The sequence below is a fragment of the Metopolophium dirhodum genome, chromosome 8, assembly GCF_019925205.1.
Source record: "Metopolophium dirhodum isolate CAU chromosome 8, ASM1992520v1, whole genome shotgun sequence".
NCBI lineage: Eukaryota > Metazoa > Arthropoda > Insecta > Hemiptera > Aphididae > Metopolophium > Metopolophium dirhodum.
The window spans coordinates 9,031,464-9,048,942 of record NC_083567.1 but is presented as its reverse complement, the minus strand read 5'-3'; the positions used below and the strand labels follow the sequence as shown (position 1 = coordinate 9,048,942).

Sequence of the window (17,479 nt, the reverse complement as noted above, 5' to 3'; positions counted from 1 at the left end):
TATTATTAGCTGATCCCGTGCACTTCGTTGCCCTTAAAAATTTGTGATTTTTTAAATCTTTTTGGATGTAACATGTAACATAACAGAACATTGTGAGATGATACATTAAATAATACATTTCTCGTAAAACGTAACTTTTAATGCCATAGACATATATATATGTGAAAAGAATTGCAAGTCAAATACAATTTACATTTTTATTATTGTTGTAATACATAATAACATGTATCGAATGAAAATAAATTATATTATAGAAAAATTTTTATTAATCATATATTGAAAATAAAATAAAATAAAATTATATTCAATCATATATCAATTAAATTTATTGGGTTGGAGCTTCTCTGTAAACGATATTTGATGTTGTTTTATTTTGTGGCAGCAAAATAAATTGATCATCAGCAGATCCAACTCGTGATAGGCCCACATACAGTTGGCCATGAGTAAAACATTCCTTTCGTAGGTCGATCCCTAATAATTCGAAGGTTTGACCTTGGGACTTGTTAATAGTCAACGCGAAAGATATTTTCACCGGAAATTGAACCCGTTTAAACGGGATTGGCAGATCAGTTGGGATCATCGGTATCCTCGGAATATGAGCTAGCTGACCAGCTGCCGGGCCGGTAATAATGGTCGCTACAATTAAATTGTCCTTTAATTCCTTAGTAAGCAGTCTTGTTCCATTACACATACTCGGAGGGCTTAAATTTCTCAAAAGCATAATTGGAATTCCGATTTTTAACGTCAATTCGTGTGGTGGCAGTCCAGAAGGATTCAGTGAATTTAAAAATTCCTATGGATAATGCACTGCGTCTTCGATGTTCGTGACGGTGTCGATCGATCTGTAGACTTTTATTCGGCCAGAAACTTTTTGTAAAATCATATTGTTTATTTCGTTGACAGTATCATTCCTAGGTGACACTATTGCCCTCGAACACAACCAATGATAGTCCTTTTCGTGCAAATTCTTCACGTCAGGGTAAACTGCATCTATTAAATTATCTAAATTATGGTCTATCTGGCCTAGTGACTCATCCAGAAGGATGTCACAATTTTCTCTTAAATTTGGAGTGGGAAAAATTCCTTCCCCAATTTTTAGCAATTGTTGTGGAAAATCACTATCTGTGATTCCATGAAGATGTGCTCTCATATTTGTTCGTAATTTTAAATTTTAATCGAAGTCCATAAAGGGGACGATTTCAAGCATGCCTTGATGATATCTGCTCGCGTACTTCTGTTAATGACGGGAAGTGTCTGTCGGAAATCTCCAGCAAATACAAAAGTAATCCCGCCCATGAGAGCAGAGGAGTTTCTAAGATCTTTTAAGGTTCTGTCCACGGCCTCTATATTATGTGCTCTATGGCTCATGGTGCATTCATCCCACATAATCAATGAGGCGTCTTGTAGTAATTTACTAAGAGGTCCATTTTTGCGGATAGAACATGTAGATTGTTGCTCAAGATTTACAGATAACGGAAGTTTAAAAGTAGAATGAGCAGTTTTTCCATCATTTAGGAGTGTTGCAGCAATTCCTGACGAAGGAACTGCTATTGCTATCTTTCCTGATTGTCTTATCTTCGCAATTATCAAATTTGCAAGGAACGTCTTTCCAGTGCCACCTGGGGCATCCAAAAAGAAAATTTTTCCTTTGTTATTATTCACGCTATCGACTATAGTCTCAAAAGCATGTTATTGATCTGGGACTAATTTTGTCAGGTTTTCATTGACAAAAGAGGTCAAATTATTTGTATTATAGTGATTTGCCATTGTATATGTTGCATTGTTTTCTGTACGAACTGAGGAAGGTAATCCAAAATGACTTAGGCTTTTATCATTTAATTGCAATAGTTTATTTTCGATTTGTATCAAACCTTCGTTATAAATGTCCTCACTATATGGTAAGGCCAAGTCTTGATTTTGTCATCTGATTCTGTGTCTGATATCTTCACAAAGATCGTCTTTGAAATTGTCCCATAATTTTAATGGTTCCGATGGCTGACAAAATAAAAGTATGACAACAAACAGCTCTCTCATTTTAATCAGACATTGCGAAAGCGATGCTTCTCTCAAAGTATTTTCCCAATGGTCATCGTTTTCTAACAAACCTCTGGCATGGAAAGCTGCTTGATAGGTCTCTTTGATAACTCCGTTAACGGTTTTTAAGCACTCGAATGAGGTTGGACTGCGTACGTGATGTAGCAACATCCTAAGATAAAAACACTCTGACTGAGATGAATGTACACCGTGGACTCTACCTAAAGCTGTATCTTTTTTTATGCCTGGATGGCCAACAACGTCCTCACCACGCTTCCTTCTTGAGAATTTATTATTGGCCCATGTGTAGTATTGCGGGACTTCGTAGTATAGAAGTGTCTTTGCGAATTCATCTTCTTTACTTAGCTCAAAGAAAACCAGCAAAGTAGTTTTACGTGGGTTTTGGGTCACTTGTTCAGCCGTTTCTGTGGTAAAATACACCCTTTGGCCGTTTTCTAAGTGGACGGCTAATTGCAAGACTGTAGGATGTCGCTCGTGAATGGAAAATTCTAAAATTCGCCAAACAGCTTCGGATGTACTTATGTACCGGCCATTTACATAGTTTTCCACCTCATCGTTTGGGTTTTTGACGCTAAAAGTAGCTTTGTCAGATCCTTTATTTATATATTTACAAATGTATTTGATGGCCTGAACTGAGTGGCAGTACTCGACATTTATGTGCGCGTTAAACGTCCTACACAATAATGGAGAATAAGGGACAATCCACCTATTATCAATGTTGAAAGTACTTCCTCTGATATTTAACGTATTGCTCTGGCCTCCATTTTCGGCGTCACAACGACGATAAACTGGATATCCGTCCTCTCCGGTTTGGGTATCGTTTACGAAACGTCGAGGGTACTTTTTTGTGCAGATACCGTTTTTCATACATGGTATTGTTAAGTTATGCTCTCCGCATGGACCTTGCACCATATTTTTAGTCACGATATCGTACAATATCGGGTCGTTTTGTTTGTTGGGCAGTTCTGCAACTATGACACTATCAATTTCGGTTGTATTTTTCTTTCTAGCCGAAACAGCAAATGACAGTGAGGTAAACCCCGCTTCTGCCACTCCACACTTGCCATGTAACATTTCACTTTGCCGAATATTTCATCTTTTGTGAATAATTTTATGAATTTTTTCATCTTTAAATGAAATACCCTTGAAATTATGTCATGACGATCGAAAGACCGCTGTCCAGTTAATAGTTCCGCTTTAATTTCAGGCCATTCGGGGTTACACGTAAAAGTAACAAATAAGTCTGGTCTCCCGTAGTTGCGGACATAAGTCATCACATCTTGCGTTTTTTTCATGTAGATAACGCGGAGAACCTGTGAATGAAGACGGCAAGATTACGCGCTGACCGATGTTTGATGGTTCAACATTTGCGTCTTGGTTTAAAGTGTCTCTGAGGTGAATATATTCTTCAGCCCTCAGTCTCTGTTGATTACGGCATATGTAATTTAATCGTTCCGAAATAATTTTTGCCATCATATCGACAATATATTGGCTAATTAAGTCCCTGTAGTAATGTAGTGGATTAAAACCATCTCTAACCATCAATCTAAATGCATAAAATTGCATACAGGTCACAGTTTATTACGAGCAGTACCTTCTTGAGGAATGGTCAAATAATAGCCGTCTTCTCCCATTACAAACATCAATGTATATTGGAGAGGATCGTAAGATCTGTGTAATTCAGAGACCCTTTTAAGTTAGCCGTCTCTACCGTGCAGCACGATATCTCTAGGACCTTTTTCTTCATCTACCAAAAGAACGGCTACCTCGTTTACAGCTGGAGCATTATATCTGCCCGGGTGTGCTGTCTGTATTGAGTGGTCGGAGTGAATAATTAACTTTAAATTATCCGAAGACTTTTGTTCTAAGTTTTGTTTAAAACTTCGTATATATATATTGTGGCTGTTCAGTGCGGTCTGTAGTTCTTTAATTAAATCAATGTTTAGCGTTGGAGCTATGTTTGACCGCAACGATAGCTGATCTGCGTCTGAAATAAAATAAATCTGCAAGAATTGCGGATTTTGGCCTGATTGTGGTAAAAGACTACCTATAAGGTGATAAACTTGGCCCTCTATTTTAAAAGTGGGCATAACATTTTGTTCTCTAATTTCTTTCGCACCAAACGAAGTCATTTGAAATAGGCTATTGTACCTACGTATGTTGGTTAGAAAATGTCTACTATGTAAATTATTATTTGTCAAAAGACTTTTTATTGGCTCTGGCGGCTCCTGAATATTGGGGAGACTGACTTTTCCAGAAGCACAGCACCATTAGGTTCATCGGCCCATTTTTTTTTTGCAGAACATTTAGAGCAGATCTTTTCCATGGCTCTGATTTGGACGGAAGACTGTTGATCATAATCAATCTGTGGATCGCATGTGAAAGCCGATCTGTTACTATGAGCTAAAACTCGATTGCGAACTCTAGCCGTTGACGTCTGTTGTCTTACTCTCTGATTTTTAAGGCGCTCGGAACGTTCAGAGCTCGATTCCCTAGCGCGAGCTTGTACATTTCTAATATTTTGTTCTTCAAGCCGCTGTGACGCTCGATACTTGACTCTCTTGCACGCGATTGCGACGCGTATTCTCTCTGACTTGCAAGACGATTTTCATTTTTTGATTGAGATTCTCCATGACGACGTATTTTTATCGCCCTAGCCTGTGAACTATTTCTAGAAAGTTGAGATCTTGTTCTTTTGGGCATTTTAAAATGAGAAAGAAAACTAAACAGTAATGTAATGCATTGTTTATACACTCGCCGATTATTATTTATTATTATTATAATAGCTTTAAAACCCATGGCAACTATTTTTAAACACAAATTTCTAATGGTCATGAAGTTAGCCCCCCCACTTTGGCGGATTCACTTCAAACCAGCGGCAATATTTAGCAAATTAATTGCAAATAATTGCAAATTGGTTTTTAGGATTTGCAAATCAAAATTGGAATTTTGGCGAATTTTTTTGCAAATTTTGTCAGCCCCCCCACTTCGTCCGATCCGTTCCAAACCAACGCTAATATTTAGCAAATTAATTGCAAATAATTGCAAATTGGTTTTTAGAATTTGCAAATCAAAATTGGAATTTAAGTGAATTTTTTAAAAAATCGATAAAAGTCGCATTTTTTTATAAAGTACGAATTTTTTATCAAAAATCGATTTTTTTTTTTATTAATTTTCCTTGAAATACAGATTTTTATTGATTTTTATCTAACAGATACATTTTTTCAGACTAGATTTTTTAAATTATGAATTTTCCATCAAACAGATTTGTATTCAATTTATATTTTTTACAAAAACCTAAATTGAATTAAATTCTAAATAAAATCTGTTAGATAAAAAAGCAATAAAAAAAACTAATAAAAAATTTAAAATCAATAAAAAAAACCATTTTTGATAAAAAAAAATTTGGGTAAAAAATTCACTTTAAAAATATTAATTAAAATATGTTTGATAAAATAATTTTATTGTATAAAAATTCTTAGTAAAATTAAAATCTTAAAAAAATCTGTTTGATAAAAAATCTATATTTAATAAAAAATCTATATTTGATAAAACCATTAAAATTTGCAAATCAAAATTGGAATTTTGGCAAATCTTTTTGCAAATTTGGTCAGCCCCCCCACTTCGTCCGATCCGTTACAAACCAACAGCAATATTTAGCAAATTAATTGCAAATTGGTGAAAATATATTTGTATTATTGTTATAATGTTTATGAATGTCTATGAATTTTACGAACACTAAAACTAACACAAAAACTAACACTTCTTGCGATCCGATCCAAACAAACTCCAATATTTAGCAAATTAATTGCAAATAATTGCAAATTGGTTTCTAGAATACGATTATATGATTATATGATTTATTATTTGTATTTTGTTTCTCTTATTTATTACACCATGCTACTAAACAGTCTCGAGCTTCTGTAATATACATTATTTATGCACTATTTATAAATATTTTACTTTTAATAATTTCCAATAAACATAATTTTTACAAATTACTTTAAGTGTTTTGATATTTTGTATTTATAATCTATAATTAGTATATTCAATTTATTGTTTTTATTTAAAATTAATTCAATACTTTAATTTTAATTTTAATTAAATGTATTAATTATTTAGGTATAAATCATTGTTATTAATTATTCTTATAACTTTTAGATACCTATACCTAGTAAACCTACATTATTTGAATTAATTATTTTTAGAAATCTTTTTGATCATTATTATTAAATTTAAAAAAATTCATAAACATTCATAAACATTATAACAATAATACTGGACGGAAGACTGTTGATCATAATCAATCTGTGGATCGCATGTGAAAGCCGATCTGTTACTATGAGCTAAAACTCGATTGCGAACTCTAGCCGTTGACGTCTGTTGTCTTACTCTCTGATTTTGAAGGCGCTCGGAACGTTCAGAGCTCGATTCCCTAGCGCGAGCTTGTACATTTCTAATATTTTGTTCTTCAAGCCGCTGTGAACGCTCGATACTTGACTCTCTTGCACGCGATTGCGACGCGTATTCTCTCTGACTTGTAAGACGATTTTCATTTTTTGATTGAGATTCTCCATGACGACGTATTTTTATCGCCCTAGCCTGTGAACTATTTCTAGAAAGTTGAGATCTTGTTCTTTTGGGCATTTTAAAATGAGAAAAAAAACTAAACAGTAATGTAATGTATTGTTTGTACACCCGCCGATTATTATTTATTATTATTATAATAGCTTTAAAACCCATGGCAACTATTTTTAAACACAAATTTCTATCGTAAATCTCAAAATTCCAGTTTGAGCACCTCCTCTGGGTGATCAATTCCCTTTTTAAATTAGCCTATATTCATCAATGATAATGTCAGCTTCTAATGGTAAAAAAAATTTTAAAATCTGTCCAGTAGTTTCGGAGCCTATTCAATACAAACAATCAAATCTTTCCTCTTTATAATATTAGTATAGATTACTCTATATTTATTTGTTACTAGCTGTCCCGACACGCTGTTGCCCGCGTATTAGTTGGTTTTTTGGCATTTTCGTAGGCCATGTATTAGTGTTATTATGTATGAGAAAATTTAAAAGTAATAGGCAAAGTATCTAAATGTTGAAATTAAGCACAAACCAACATATATATTTTCTGAATTTACATTTTATTCATCTTATATTAAATTATTGTTTATAATCAGTGACCTACTTACAAAATATACTATATACATTAAAAACATACAAAAATAAATTAAATTGTTAAAACTAAAAATTATCTAAGTACTACTTTGTGTACAACATTCCTGGTTAACCTGTCTTTCGCTAACACGAAGAGATTTGATGGTTTTACTACACGTGAGCAGGCAACATATAGCTGTCCATGTGAGAAACATGTGTTTTCCAAATCCAAACCGCAAATAGACATTGTTTGGCCTTGAGATTTATTTATGGTCATCGCAAAAGCTAAACAAATCGGAAATTGGAGCCTTTTAAACGGTATTGGAGATTCCGACGCCATCAGTGGAATACGTGGCAACAGGACGATATCTCCTTTAAATTTTCCCGACAAAATTAATATTTTCGGTCATATTTTTTATGACTAAACGTGTACCGTTACATAATTGAGGTGGGTTTAAATTACGTAGAAGAATGATTGGTGAACCAATTTTCAATTGAAGGTTGTGTGGTGGCATTCCTGGTAAATCCAGAGAATTCAAAAATTCAGTTGGAAAGTTTACGGTTTCGTTTTCATCAATAACTGTGTCGATTGATTTAAAAGACATCAAATCACCGGGCAAAATCTGTTGTATATGGAAGTTAATTTCGTTCACATCAACATTTCTTGCTGCCAAAATAGCACGATTACAGAGCCAATTGTGATCTAAATAATAATTCAATACATCCGGAAAGACACTCTCAATTAGTTCATTTCTCGTTTCAACAACAGTGCAGAAAATATCTGGTAATTTTATGTATTGTGTATTTTGATGCAACTCAATTTCACCATTTCCAATATCCAGCAATTGTTTTGAAAATACTTGTGCCGTTGGATCATTTTGCAATTGTACTCTCATATTCATAGTCAATCGAAGTGTTGGCATTAATGACCCAATCTTGTGGTACACTTGGCCTTGGATTTTGAACGTAGTTACAAAATTATTTCCATTAGATGTGAGATCGCAAATTTTAGTTGCGCCAAAAGACGTCATTTGGAAGCAAGAATTGAATTTGCGTATCTTACGCAAAAATAATTTCGAATCGTCTGATTCGCCAGCAAGAAATGATTTTAAAGGTTCCGGTGGAATAGGAAGAGGTGCCAGTACAACTTTTCCAGATGCACAACACATACCAATCGTTTCATTGCGGAATTTTAACGCTTGACAATATTGGCATATTTTATCCATTGCACCAATTATAATTTTAGTATGTGTTGAGAAATTGATGTCTGGTGCATATTCGAACGCAAGGCGAACGAATGATGCACGTGTTAATGCACGGTTGGTTTGTTGTCGCTCTCTTTCAAGTTGTCTAAATGTGGCTATGTGCCGTTCTCGCGCCGATCTTGTTCTCAATATATTTTGTCGTAGACGTTCATCACGCTGTTCTCGAGACTCTTGTCTGAGAATTTCTGCTGTTCTGATTTGTTGAGCTGCGTTTCTTGATGCAATTTGTTCTTCCGATTCATGAGCTCTATTAGCTCGCATACGTCGTGCATTTTTACTACACTGATTGTTAAGGTTAGATTTCCGCGGCATTATACTAAATTCAAAAAAAATTAAAGAATATTCAATACTGAACACTGCACAATAATAACACAATACAAAGTATTTATGGTCAGTGTGTAGGTAAAGTAAAATACGAAAACACTAAACCAATACAAATTAAACTGTATAAATAAAAATAACAAACGAAACTCGAGACGGCGCGATTAACTCGATAATGACTGACTCGGTCAGATTGTGGCGCTTTATATTAACTGATGAATACGTCGTACTGAACTTCGCATTTTATACCTTTGAACATTTCTCGAAAATTCTATAACTTTATTTATTACAATAATTGCAATGCAAAAAATAATATTGAGATAAAAACTATCCTATATATTTATTACAAAAATTGCAATGCAAAAAATAATATTGAGATAAAAACTATCGTATCTTTTAAGTTGGACCAAATTACACACGGTGTAAACAATTTCATCAAAATCGGTCCAGTAGTTTCGGAGATTATCGCGAACATACATCGTGACACGAAATTTTTATATATACAGAATAATGTACCTACCTATATCTATAATATATTTATATAACTAACCTGTAACACTGGATTTTTATTCATTTATATTATCAGATAATATATTTGAATATAATATTATTATTATACCTACTGCCAGTTAAAAGGGCTCCAGTCGATGAAAAAAAGTGACTTTTAGATCAATAAGCTAGACAAAACTGGATAGGAATTTGGTTTGACGGATTTTTGTCTGTGAAAACGGATTATGATTGATTAACAAGTTTATTAGGTATTACCAGAGACAATTTTAATATTCCGCTTATTGTTAGTGTCATGATGAATAATATAATTACAAAAATATAATATTTTTATTTTTGGATATCACAGCTGAAAAAATAAAGGTTCTGCTCGGATATGCGGTCTACCGACGGGACGCGGTCTACAAACATGTATGTAGACCGCATATCTGAGCAGCGATAAAAAAAAACATTAAAAGATAAAATTGACCCAAATATATAATTTGCTGTAATATAATGTATACCTACGATATAGTTTTGTATTTTCCGCCTATATTTATACTAAAACACAAAATCACTGATATACCACAGTGTGGTAGTGTATTTAATAAGTTTGTTAGTAACCGAACAGCCATCGATCAGTAACCTAACCGTGTATTAGTGCATATCATCATGCAATTAAAAGAGTTCTATTCGACCGTCGCCTGTAGTGAAGAAAATGCCACTGCATTTTTAAGGGAGCATGGCTTAATAGACACTGCCAACGAAACGTTACCATGCCATAAGTGCGGTAGTGAAATGGTAAATAGTAGAAAACGCGATCGCGGGGGTGAATTTCGTCCGGTTCTTCGGTGCAAAAAAAAAGGGTGCCAGACTTCGCGCAGTGTACGACAAGGCAATACATTTTTCACTATGAGGACTTGAACAACAAGTCTAATAGTAAACTAAAACTGACGGAAATATTAGAATTGGTTTTTTTTTTGTATTGGACATACCTTTAAGAACAACAGCCACCCTAACAGGTAGATGCCAGGAGACAGTTACTGACTGGTTTAATATGTGTCGTGAAGTATGTTCAAGTATTGTTCAAAAACGACCAAAGATGCTGGGAACTGTCATAACTCCAATACAGATTGATGAGGCAAGATTTGCCGGAAAAAGGAAATATAATCGTGGAAGGTTACTTAATGGTGATTAACCCGCTTCATCGGAAGACAGTGATGCTGAACTACACAACGGTAGAAACCATGGACGAAGAGTCGATGGACCTTGGGTTTTTGGGCTTAAAAATGGTTCTGAATGCCGATATGTTTATGTTCTTTGAAGAGACAAAAACACATTACTACCAATTATTCTACGAGAGTGTGAAGCTAGCTCTGTTATTCATTCAGACGAGTGGGCAGCCTATAGATGTTTGAAAGATAATGGATATATTCATAACACTGTTAACCACCAGCAAAACTACGTTGATCCTTTGACGAAAGCTCACACTCAGAGCATAGAGTGATCATGGTTGGATGCAAAAATAAAAATCATGAAAACGATGAGAGGCACAACCATGCAACCTTTGCAATCGCATCTCGACCACTATTGTTGGAAAGTTGCTAGAAAAGAAGAACCTGATTTATTTATTGCATTTTTGAGGGACATTAAAGCGGTTTATCGTTAAGGTTTTTATACCTTTATAAAACTTTTATACTTTATACTTTTATAATTATTTTTAATATTTTTTACATAATTTTTAATTTTCTTAGTAAGATTTTTTTGCTTTTTTTAAAAATATTTTTGACTTATGACATTGCGTATTGTATTATTTATTTACATACTAATATTACTATTTACTGCGTATTATAGGTGTGCGGTCTACATATTATGTAGACCGCACATCTGAGCAGAAAAATGTCGGTAGACCGCATATCCGAGCAGCACCAAAATAAATATTCAAAATCGCCTCTGGCAAAACCTAGTGAACTTGTTAATCAATCATAATCCATTTTCAAAATTAAAATCCGTCACACAAAATTCCTCCAGTTTTTGTCTAGCTTGTTGGTCTAAAAACAGTTTGGTTATTTTAAATTGAAAAAGTTGATCATAATTTAAAATTTCTTTCAATGCCTGCATGTGCGTAAGTTAATTGACGGCGAATATAAATAACGACTGACTTACTGGGCGATATTATGCGGGCCTGCTGTTATAATTCAGGACATTTCTAAGAGATATTGACCGAAAATGATTACAGATTAAACTTACATATTATACTAATCTTCGTTTACTTTTACTTTGCACACACTTACATGTCATTTTAATGTCATCATGTTAAATTGCTTATAATCATGTCCTTAAAACACGACCAACTGGAGCCCCCTTACATAGAGAATTACAATTCTAGCACTAATTATTGTGTTGTTGTTTTTCTTAGTAAAATATTTTTTAATTCAATAAATACATTTTTGTTTTTAAAAATATAAATGATAATATTTTTATACTTATTTTTATGAGTAATAATTAATCACAAATCATAACAGTACATCCATAAATCAAATATTTAAATTAATCATACATTTTCAGATGAAAATCCGAAAACATTTTGTGGTATTATTATAATATATTAATTTTTAATTTCAATGTATCATTAATATAAAGTATATATTTTATTAATATATTCTGTAGGTAGCGGAGTATAGGCAATTGGCAATTATAGACAAATATTTTTCATTGACATAATGCCATGGATGCTAATTGCTAACAATTATATTTATAAACTTTTTAATACATTTTTATGATTTTTCATTGATACATAATATATATTCAATGATAGTATTTATATTTATATTAATATTAAAGAAAATGATAATTTTTGTTTTTTATAATAAGTTAAATTGTTTAGTTTGATTTGTATTTATATACAACTAAAAAAGAAGTTGTTGGCATTTATTTTTAATTTTTTATAAAATGATAGGTATTCATATTTTATTTCTAAACATTTTGTTAAAAATTCACATTGTGGTTAATGGTCCCTTTTCCCCCTCCCCACCCAGAGGCACCCCTATAACATTATGGCTAACACTTAACGGTATTAGTTAGTACCCTATAATACACTATTAATATTAAATTGTTCAATATTACATAAACATAACAATTCCAAATAAAATAGTTATTAGTTACCCATATAAACTTGTAATAATTACTTTTATATAGGCATTCAAAGACCTGGTAAGACCACGAAACTGTTTACCGTAATTATAATTAGACATTTAGTACACCTAATACTTAACGATATTGAACGATTGATGCATGTGGAGAAAGTTGTCCGTCGATGATCATGATGAAGTAGACAATTTAACATTTTTTTAAATAAATATTATAAAAATTATAAAATTATAGGTATTAATGTTTCTAGAACATTCTAGAAAAATACGTGAAGTTTTCAAAACTGCTCCCCCCAAATGTTTCAACAAGTTTCCATTTACTACAAGAAACCACTCTGAAAATTTAAGATCAAAGTAATTTTTCTACTATAAAAAATGTATTTAGAATAAAATGAGGACAACATTTAAAAAAAACCATCATTACTATAGGCCAACCATCGCTCCACTTAGAATTGAATAATATCCAGTATACAAACATAAGAATAATCATATATATTATAATACACTATAAAGTAGAGGTGTTCCGGGTACAGTTTTTACTTATAAACCGGGTACCGAGTATTTGTCGAGTAACAATATCTGTTAAAACCGAGTCTCGAGTACTGGTCGAGTAATAATTTTTATTAAAACCGAGTCTCGAGTACTAGTCGGGTAATAATTTTTTTTAAACCGAGTCTCGAGTATTGGTCGAGTAATAATTTTTTTTAAAATATTAATTATTAATTATATATTATATAGTATGAACTTCGTACCTTCTATACAACTTTCGTGATCAATCGTCACTCACAACTCATAAGCAGTAAGCCAGTAGGTAGACACTAGGAAGTAATCACTTTTATACATTTATGTATGAACAACCAACTGACAACTGAGAAATAAAGCAACAACTAACAAGCTACAAGTCTACAACCCATAACAATATAATATTAAATATTAATAATATTATACCCATTGATTATAAATAGTAGATTTTAGATAAACAAGATAATATTGTCAATTGTCAACATTTATAATCGCTGTGCGTGGTAACTCTATTTTTAAATCGTTACCGGTAAACGTATAATTATTAATTACGTAACGATTTATAGTCATAACAACTAGCATGGTGGCCGGAGGGGCTAGTACTATTATAATTTTATAAAATATTTTTGTTTGGTCGATTGCGGGCACACATTTTTTTTTTTTTTATTAATAACCCGGGTGTGCCGGGTTTATTAAACCGGGTACCGGGTATATTCCAGGGTAAAAATGTAGCTTTACACCGGGTACCGGGTACTGTCCAAGTCATCTTTTAATAATTCGCCGGGTAACGAGTATTAGTCGGGTACTGAATATGATACCGGGTACCCGGTTTGGACTCGATAGCCGGGTACCCGGAACACCTCTACTATTAAGTATAAATACTATAAATGAGTGGAGGAAATCCAAAACGTACTATTACCAAAATATACAAAATGAAAAAACATTGAGATTGACAATTGGCGTCGTCATAACAGGTCATAACGTAACTCATAATGTAGGTACTATTTCATAGTTGAATTTGCATTAAAAAATGATTGGTCCACGAATGGTTTTTCATCCATACAATAATTATAAAAATGATGTTTAAATATTCGAAATTTTTTTAAGTATCACATCAATACGTACAATTGACTAAGTTAAATGAATCACCCCAATTATTAATTATATACCAATAGGTACTATATGTCTATATAACGAACTATTTCCATAACGTAGTTACCAACTTATTTGTATGTTAGGTATACCAAAACGTACTAATCAAATAGTTATGTTTTTATATGTTTAACTTATACAAAGTGAAAGATTATTTGAAGAGTAAGTCCACTAATTTTACACATTTATTGTATATATAAAATATACTGTAATAATTAATAGTAGACACTTTTATACTACAATAAAATATACGTTTTAAAATAATATATAATTGTTAAATGAAATAGTAAGTATCCTCGTATTGTATTATTTTATATATCGTTATATTATATAAAATATCATATCTTTTACTGTACTGTATTTACCGTGGAATCTTCTTCTTATTCGATTTAAATACATTCGTAATTAAGAACAAAAAAATAAATATAATATTGTGTATTTTTGACCTGAGTTAAGGATATTGAACTTTTTTATTTACTAGCACTTTTAAGTTTGAATACTAATAAGTTTGAAATATATATTTTTGTTGAACATTTTATGAACTTTATGAATTTAATTATATATAATTTGTTAGGAAAATATTAACCTAAATAAAATTACTATTGAATTCTAATAGCTTATGATTTATAACACGCTAATTAATTAATTACAATTATATATTCACAGATCATAAAGGTAAGCTACTATATTATCGTTTATACTATTTTATCAAATGTATACTAAGTGTCCAGGGTTCAGCGTAGATACTCCACATATTCTACTTAGTAATAGACGAGATAACAAAACAAATAAGCGGGAGGTTTTATTGTTTATTATGTTTGCAAATAATAAAGTGTTAGTGGAAAACGAACGGAAAAGGTTAATAAGAGGTAAATAATACCGTTGGTAGGGAAAGGATCTTAACTAAAGATCAATGGTAGTAAAACAGAAACAAATGTGTTTGATTTTGGAGAATGTGAATGAGATGGTATATGAAGTGAATAGGTTCAAATGTTTGAATGGTTGGAATAACAAGATACATGTTGGGTAATGAAAAAACTTTTATTGTATATCAAATTATATATATATATATACTGACTATTAAAATAGTCCTTCAGTTGTCACGTCAATGGTCTCATCGAAATATGCCTTTGTCGGTCAGTCCAGTTGTCAGTCGTGGACGTCGATAGAAAAACTGTCGTTGTGATAATGGAAGTGACATACTCCCATTCACAAGTCCACGCGACGCGTCAGAGAAATAATGTTTATGATTTACATGGAATATAAAATTTTAAAAATACCAACACATTTTTAACCACCCCTGATTTGAAACAGTCCTATAAGAAGTGGGAAGGAATTTGTGTTGTAAAAGGTAAATAGGTGTTATGTCCTGACGCGGGCTAGTATCCGTGTAGTAGTCCGGTCGCTAATGTAGTGTACTTTTGTGATGGAAATGGCGGTGACACTCAGATTGGGGTATTGATAGAAACAGTACTGTACGGTTGGTTTGGTGTCTTATTATAAGACAAAAGTCTGTAATAATTAACCTTGCGTACCTGCGTACCGTGTCAGTCCGTTTACCCAACTTGACCTGCGACTTAACTGACGTCAGTCGCTGTTGTTGAAAATCCTCATTTTGTGATTTTACCCCTGTATGTTAATCTTTTTCTACCAGTGACAACTATGGTGATAACTAGATATATAAAGGCAGATAACCCGCTTAACAGTGTTAAATTGGATCCCCGGTGAGGAAGGCTGTAGCCATTTTCCTCAAAAACGAGATACTGTTTTCCTCCAAAAAAATAAAAAATAATGCTTGACCATTTTCCTCCACTTTCCATTTTCCACCAATAAACAATAAAAAAAATAATAAAATAGTTAATATAAATAGTTTATGTATATCAAAAAAATTTAAAAATATTCTTTATTAAGCTCAATCGACAGTTGATATAGATATAGCCGATACCGAAATGTATCAACTGAAAATTTGATCCTATACTGCTTGCATTTGAAAAAAAAATTCTGTTTTATGTTATTTACAATTAAAACGTTACGCAACTTTTACGTTTATCGTTATTCAGAATTCAAACGTTATCCAACATTTGCGATTATCGTTATTTAGAACTAAAAAGTTATTCAAGTTTTGCGTTCATCGTTATTTAAAATAGTGTTAATACAATAATACCTATAAAATGTAAAAATAATAATTAATTCGGGTAGGTAATGGCCCGGATACGAAATATAATATTATCAATTCTTAGATTGTCGCATGAAATAAATGTTTCAACGAAACCAATACACCTTTTAAATAAAAAGATTTTAAAATATTTCTTTAGTTATGTTTTGTTTAATGATATATAATATATTTTGTTTTGCGGTTTTTAATTATTTTTGATTATTGCTTTTCGTTATAATTACATTTACAAATTTCAATAGTTTTTTGTCAAATTTAACGTTATTATAACGTTTGCAAGCCCTGAATCCTAGCCTTAATCTTTCTTTATGATACTGAACATAATACTACAACACTGGCTAAAATATTGGAGGAAAATAGACATAATTGCAGTTTAAAATAATGTGGAGGAAAATGGACAGTGAAGAAAACAGTATCTCGATTTTGAAGGAAAATGGAATCACCCGTGAGGAATTGGACTCGATCTTGTACGCGATAGGCAGCGATACTTACAACTTACCACTATACTACCAAGGATACCTAGGTTCGATTACCCTGCTCATCAGTGTTAATGTACCCGCTGTAGCTGATTTCCGAATCAGGTCCATGTTTGAGGGCAAATTAAGATAAATTTAACACATTTCTGAATATTTTTGTTTAATTTACAATATTGTCCATTACTTTCAGTTTGTGAAGGTAAGATAACTGAAGTTAATATTTATACCTATCAGAAGTAAAGTTTAAAGAATCCTATAAGTTAAAATATCTATGACACAATGCTTATTGTGTTAAAACCATTTCCCATTATTAGTTATACTTGATTCATTAGGTAGCTTATCAGTATTTATCTGGCAATCCGGAATTCTGTCCAACACACACAAGTAGGTACATAAAGATACAAAAATGTTTTGTTAAATTATAGTTGATAATTTTCCATTTCTAGAATATTTGTAATTGATTGTAAATTACAATAAAATACTAATATTAATCAAATTTTATTTTATTAAAATCTGCATATAGTTTATATTGTATCATACATTTAGAATATTTTGGAACTCTAATAATCAGATTACCTAATAAAATATTTAAAGAACTTCCCAAAAAAATATAAAACAACAAACATAAAATATATTAGTACAAAATATGATTTTTTTTTTTAATTAAAAAAAAATAAAATAATATTGAATAAAGTTTATTGTAAAAGTATTAATGTAGTTT

The 17,479-nt window shown here is 32.0% G+C and overlaps 2 protein-coding genes across 2 annotated transcripts; both read right to left on the bottom strand.

The window, feature by feature from the left end:
* Window positions 1–325: 325 nt before the first annotated feature.
* Window positions 326–721, bottom strand: LOC132950735 (uncharacterized). Its single transcript, XM_061022279.1, has one exon. The coding sequence runs from the start codon at window positions 719–721 to the stop codon at window positions 326–328; it is 396 nt and encodes a 131-aa protein (XP_060878262.1).
* Window positions 722–1,164: 443 nt separating this feature from the next.
* On the bottom strand, window positions 1,165–3,129 carry LOC132950734 (uncharacterized). Its single transcript, XM_061022278.1, has 2 exons — window positions 1,950–3,129; window positions 1,165–1,619 (listed from the first exon to the last, which is right to left on the bottom strand). Exons 1-2 carry the CDS (start codon window positions 3,127–3,129, stop codon window positions 1,165–1,167), a joined length of 1,635 nt encoding a protein of 544 aa, XP_060878261.1.
* Window positions 3,130–17,479: the final 14,350 nt, after the last annotated feature.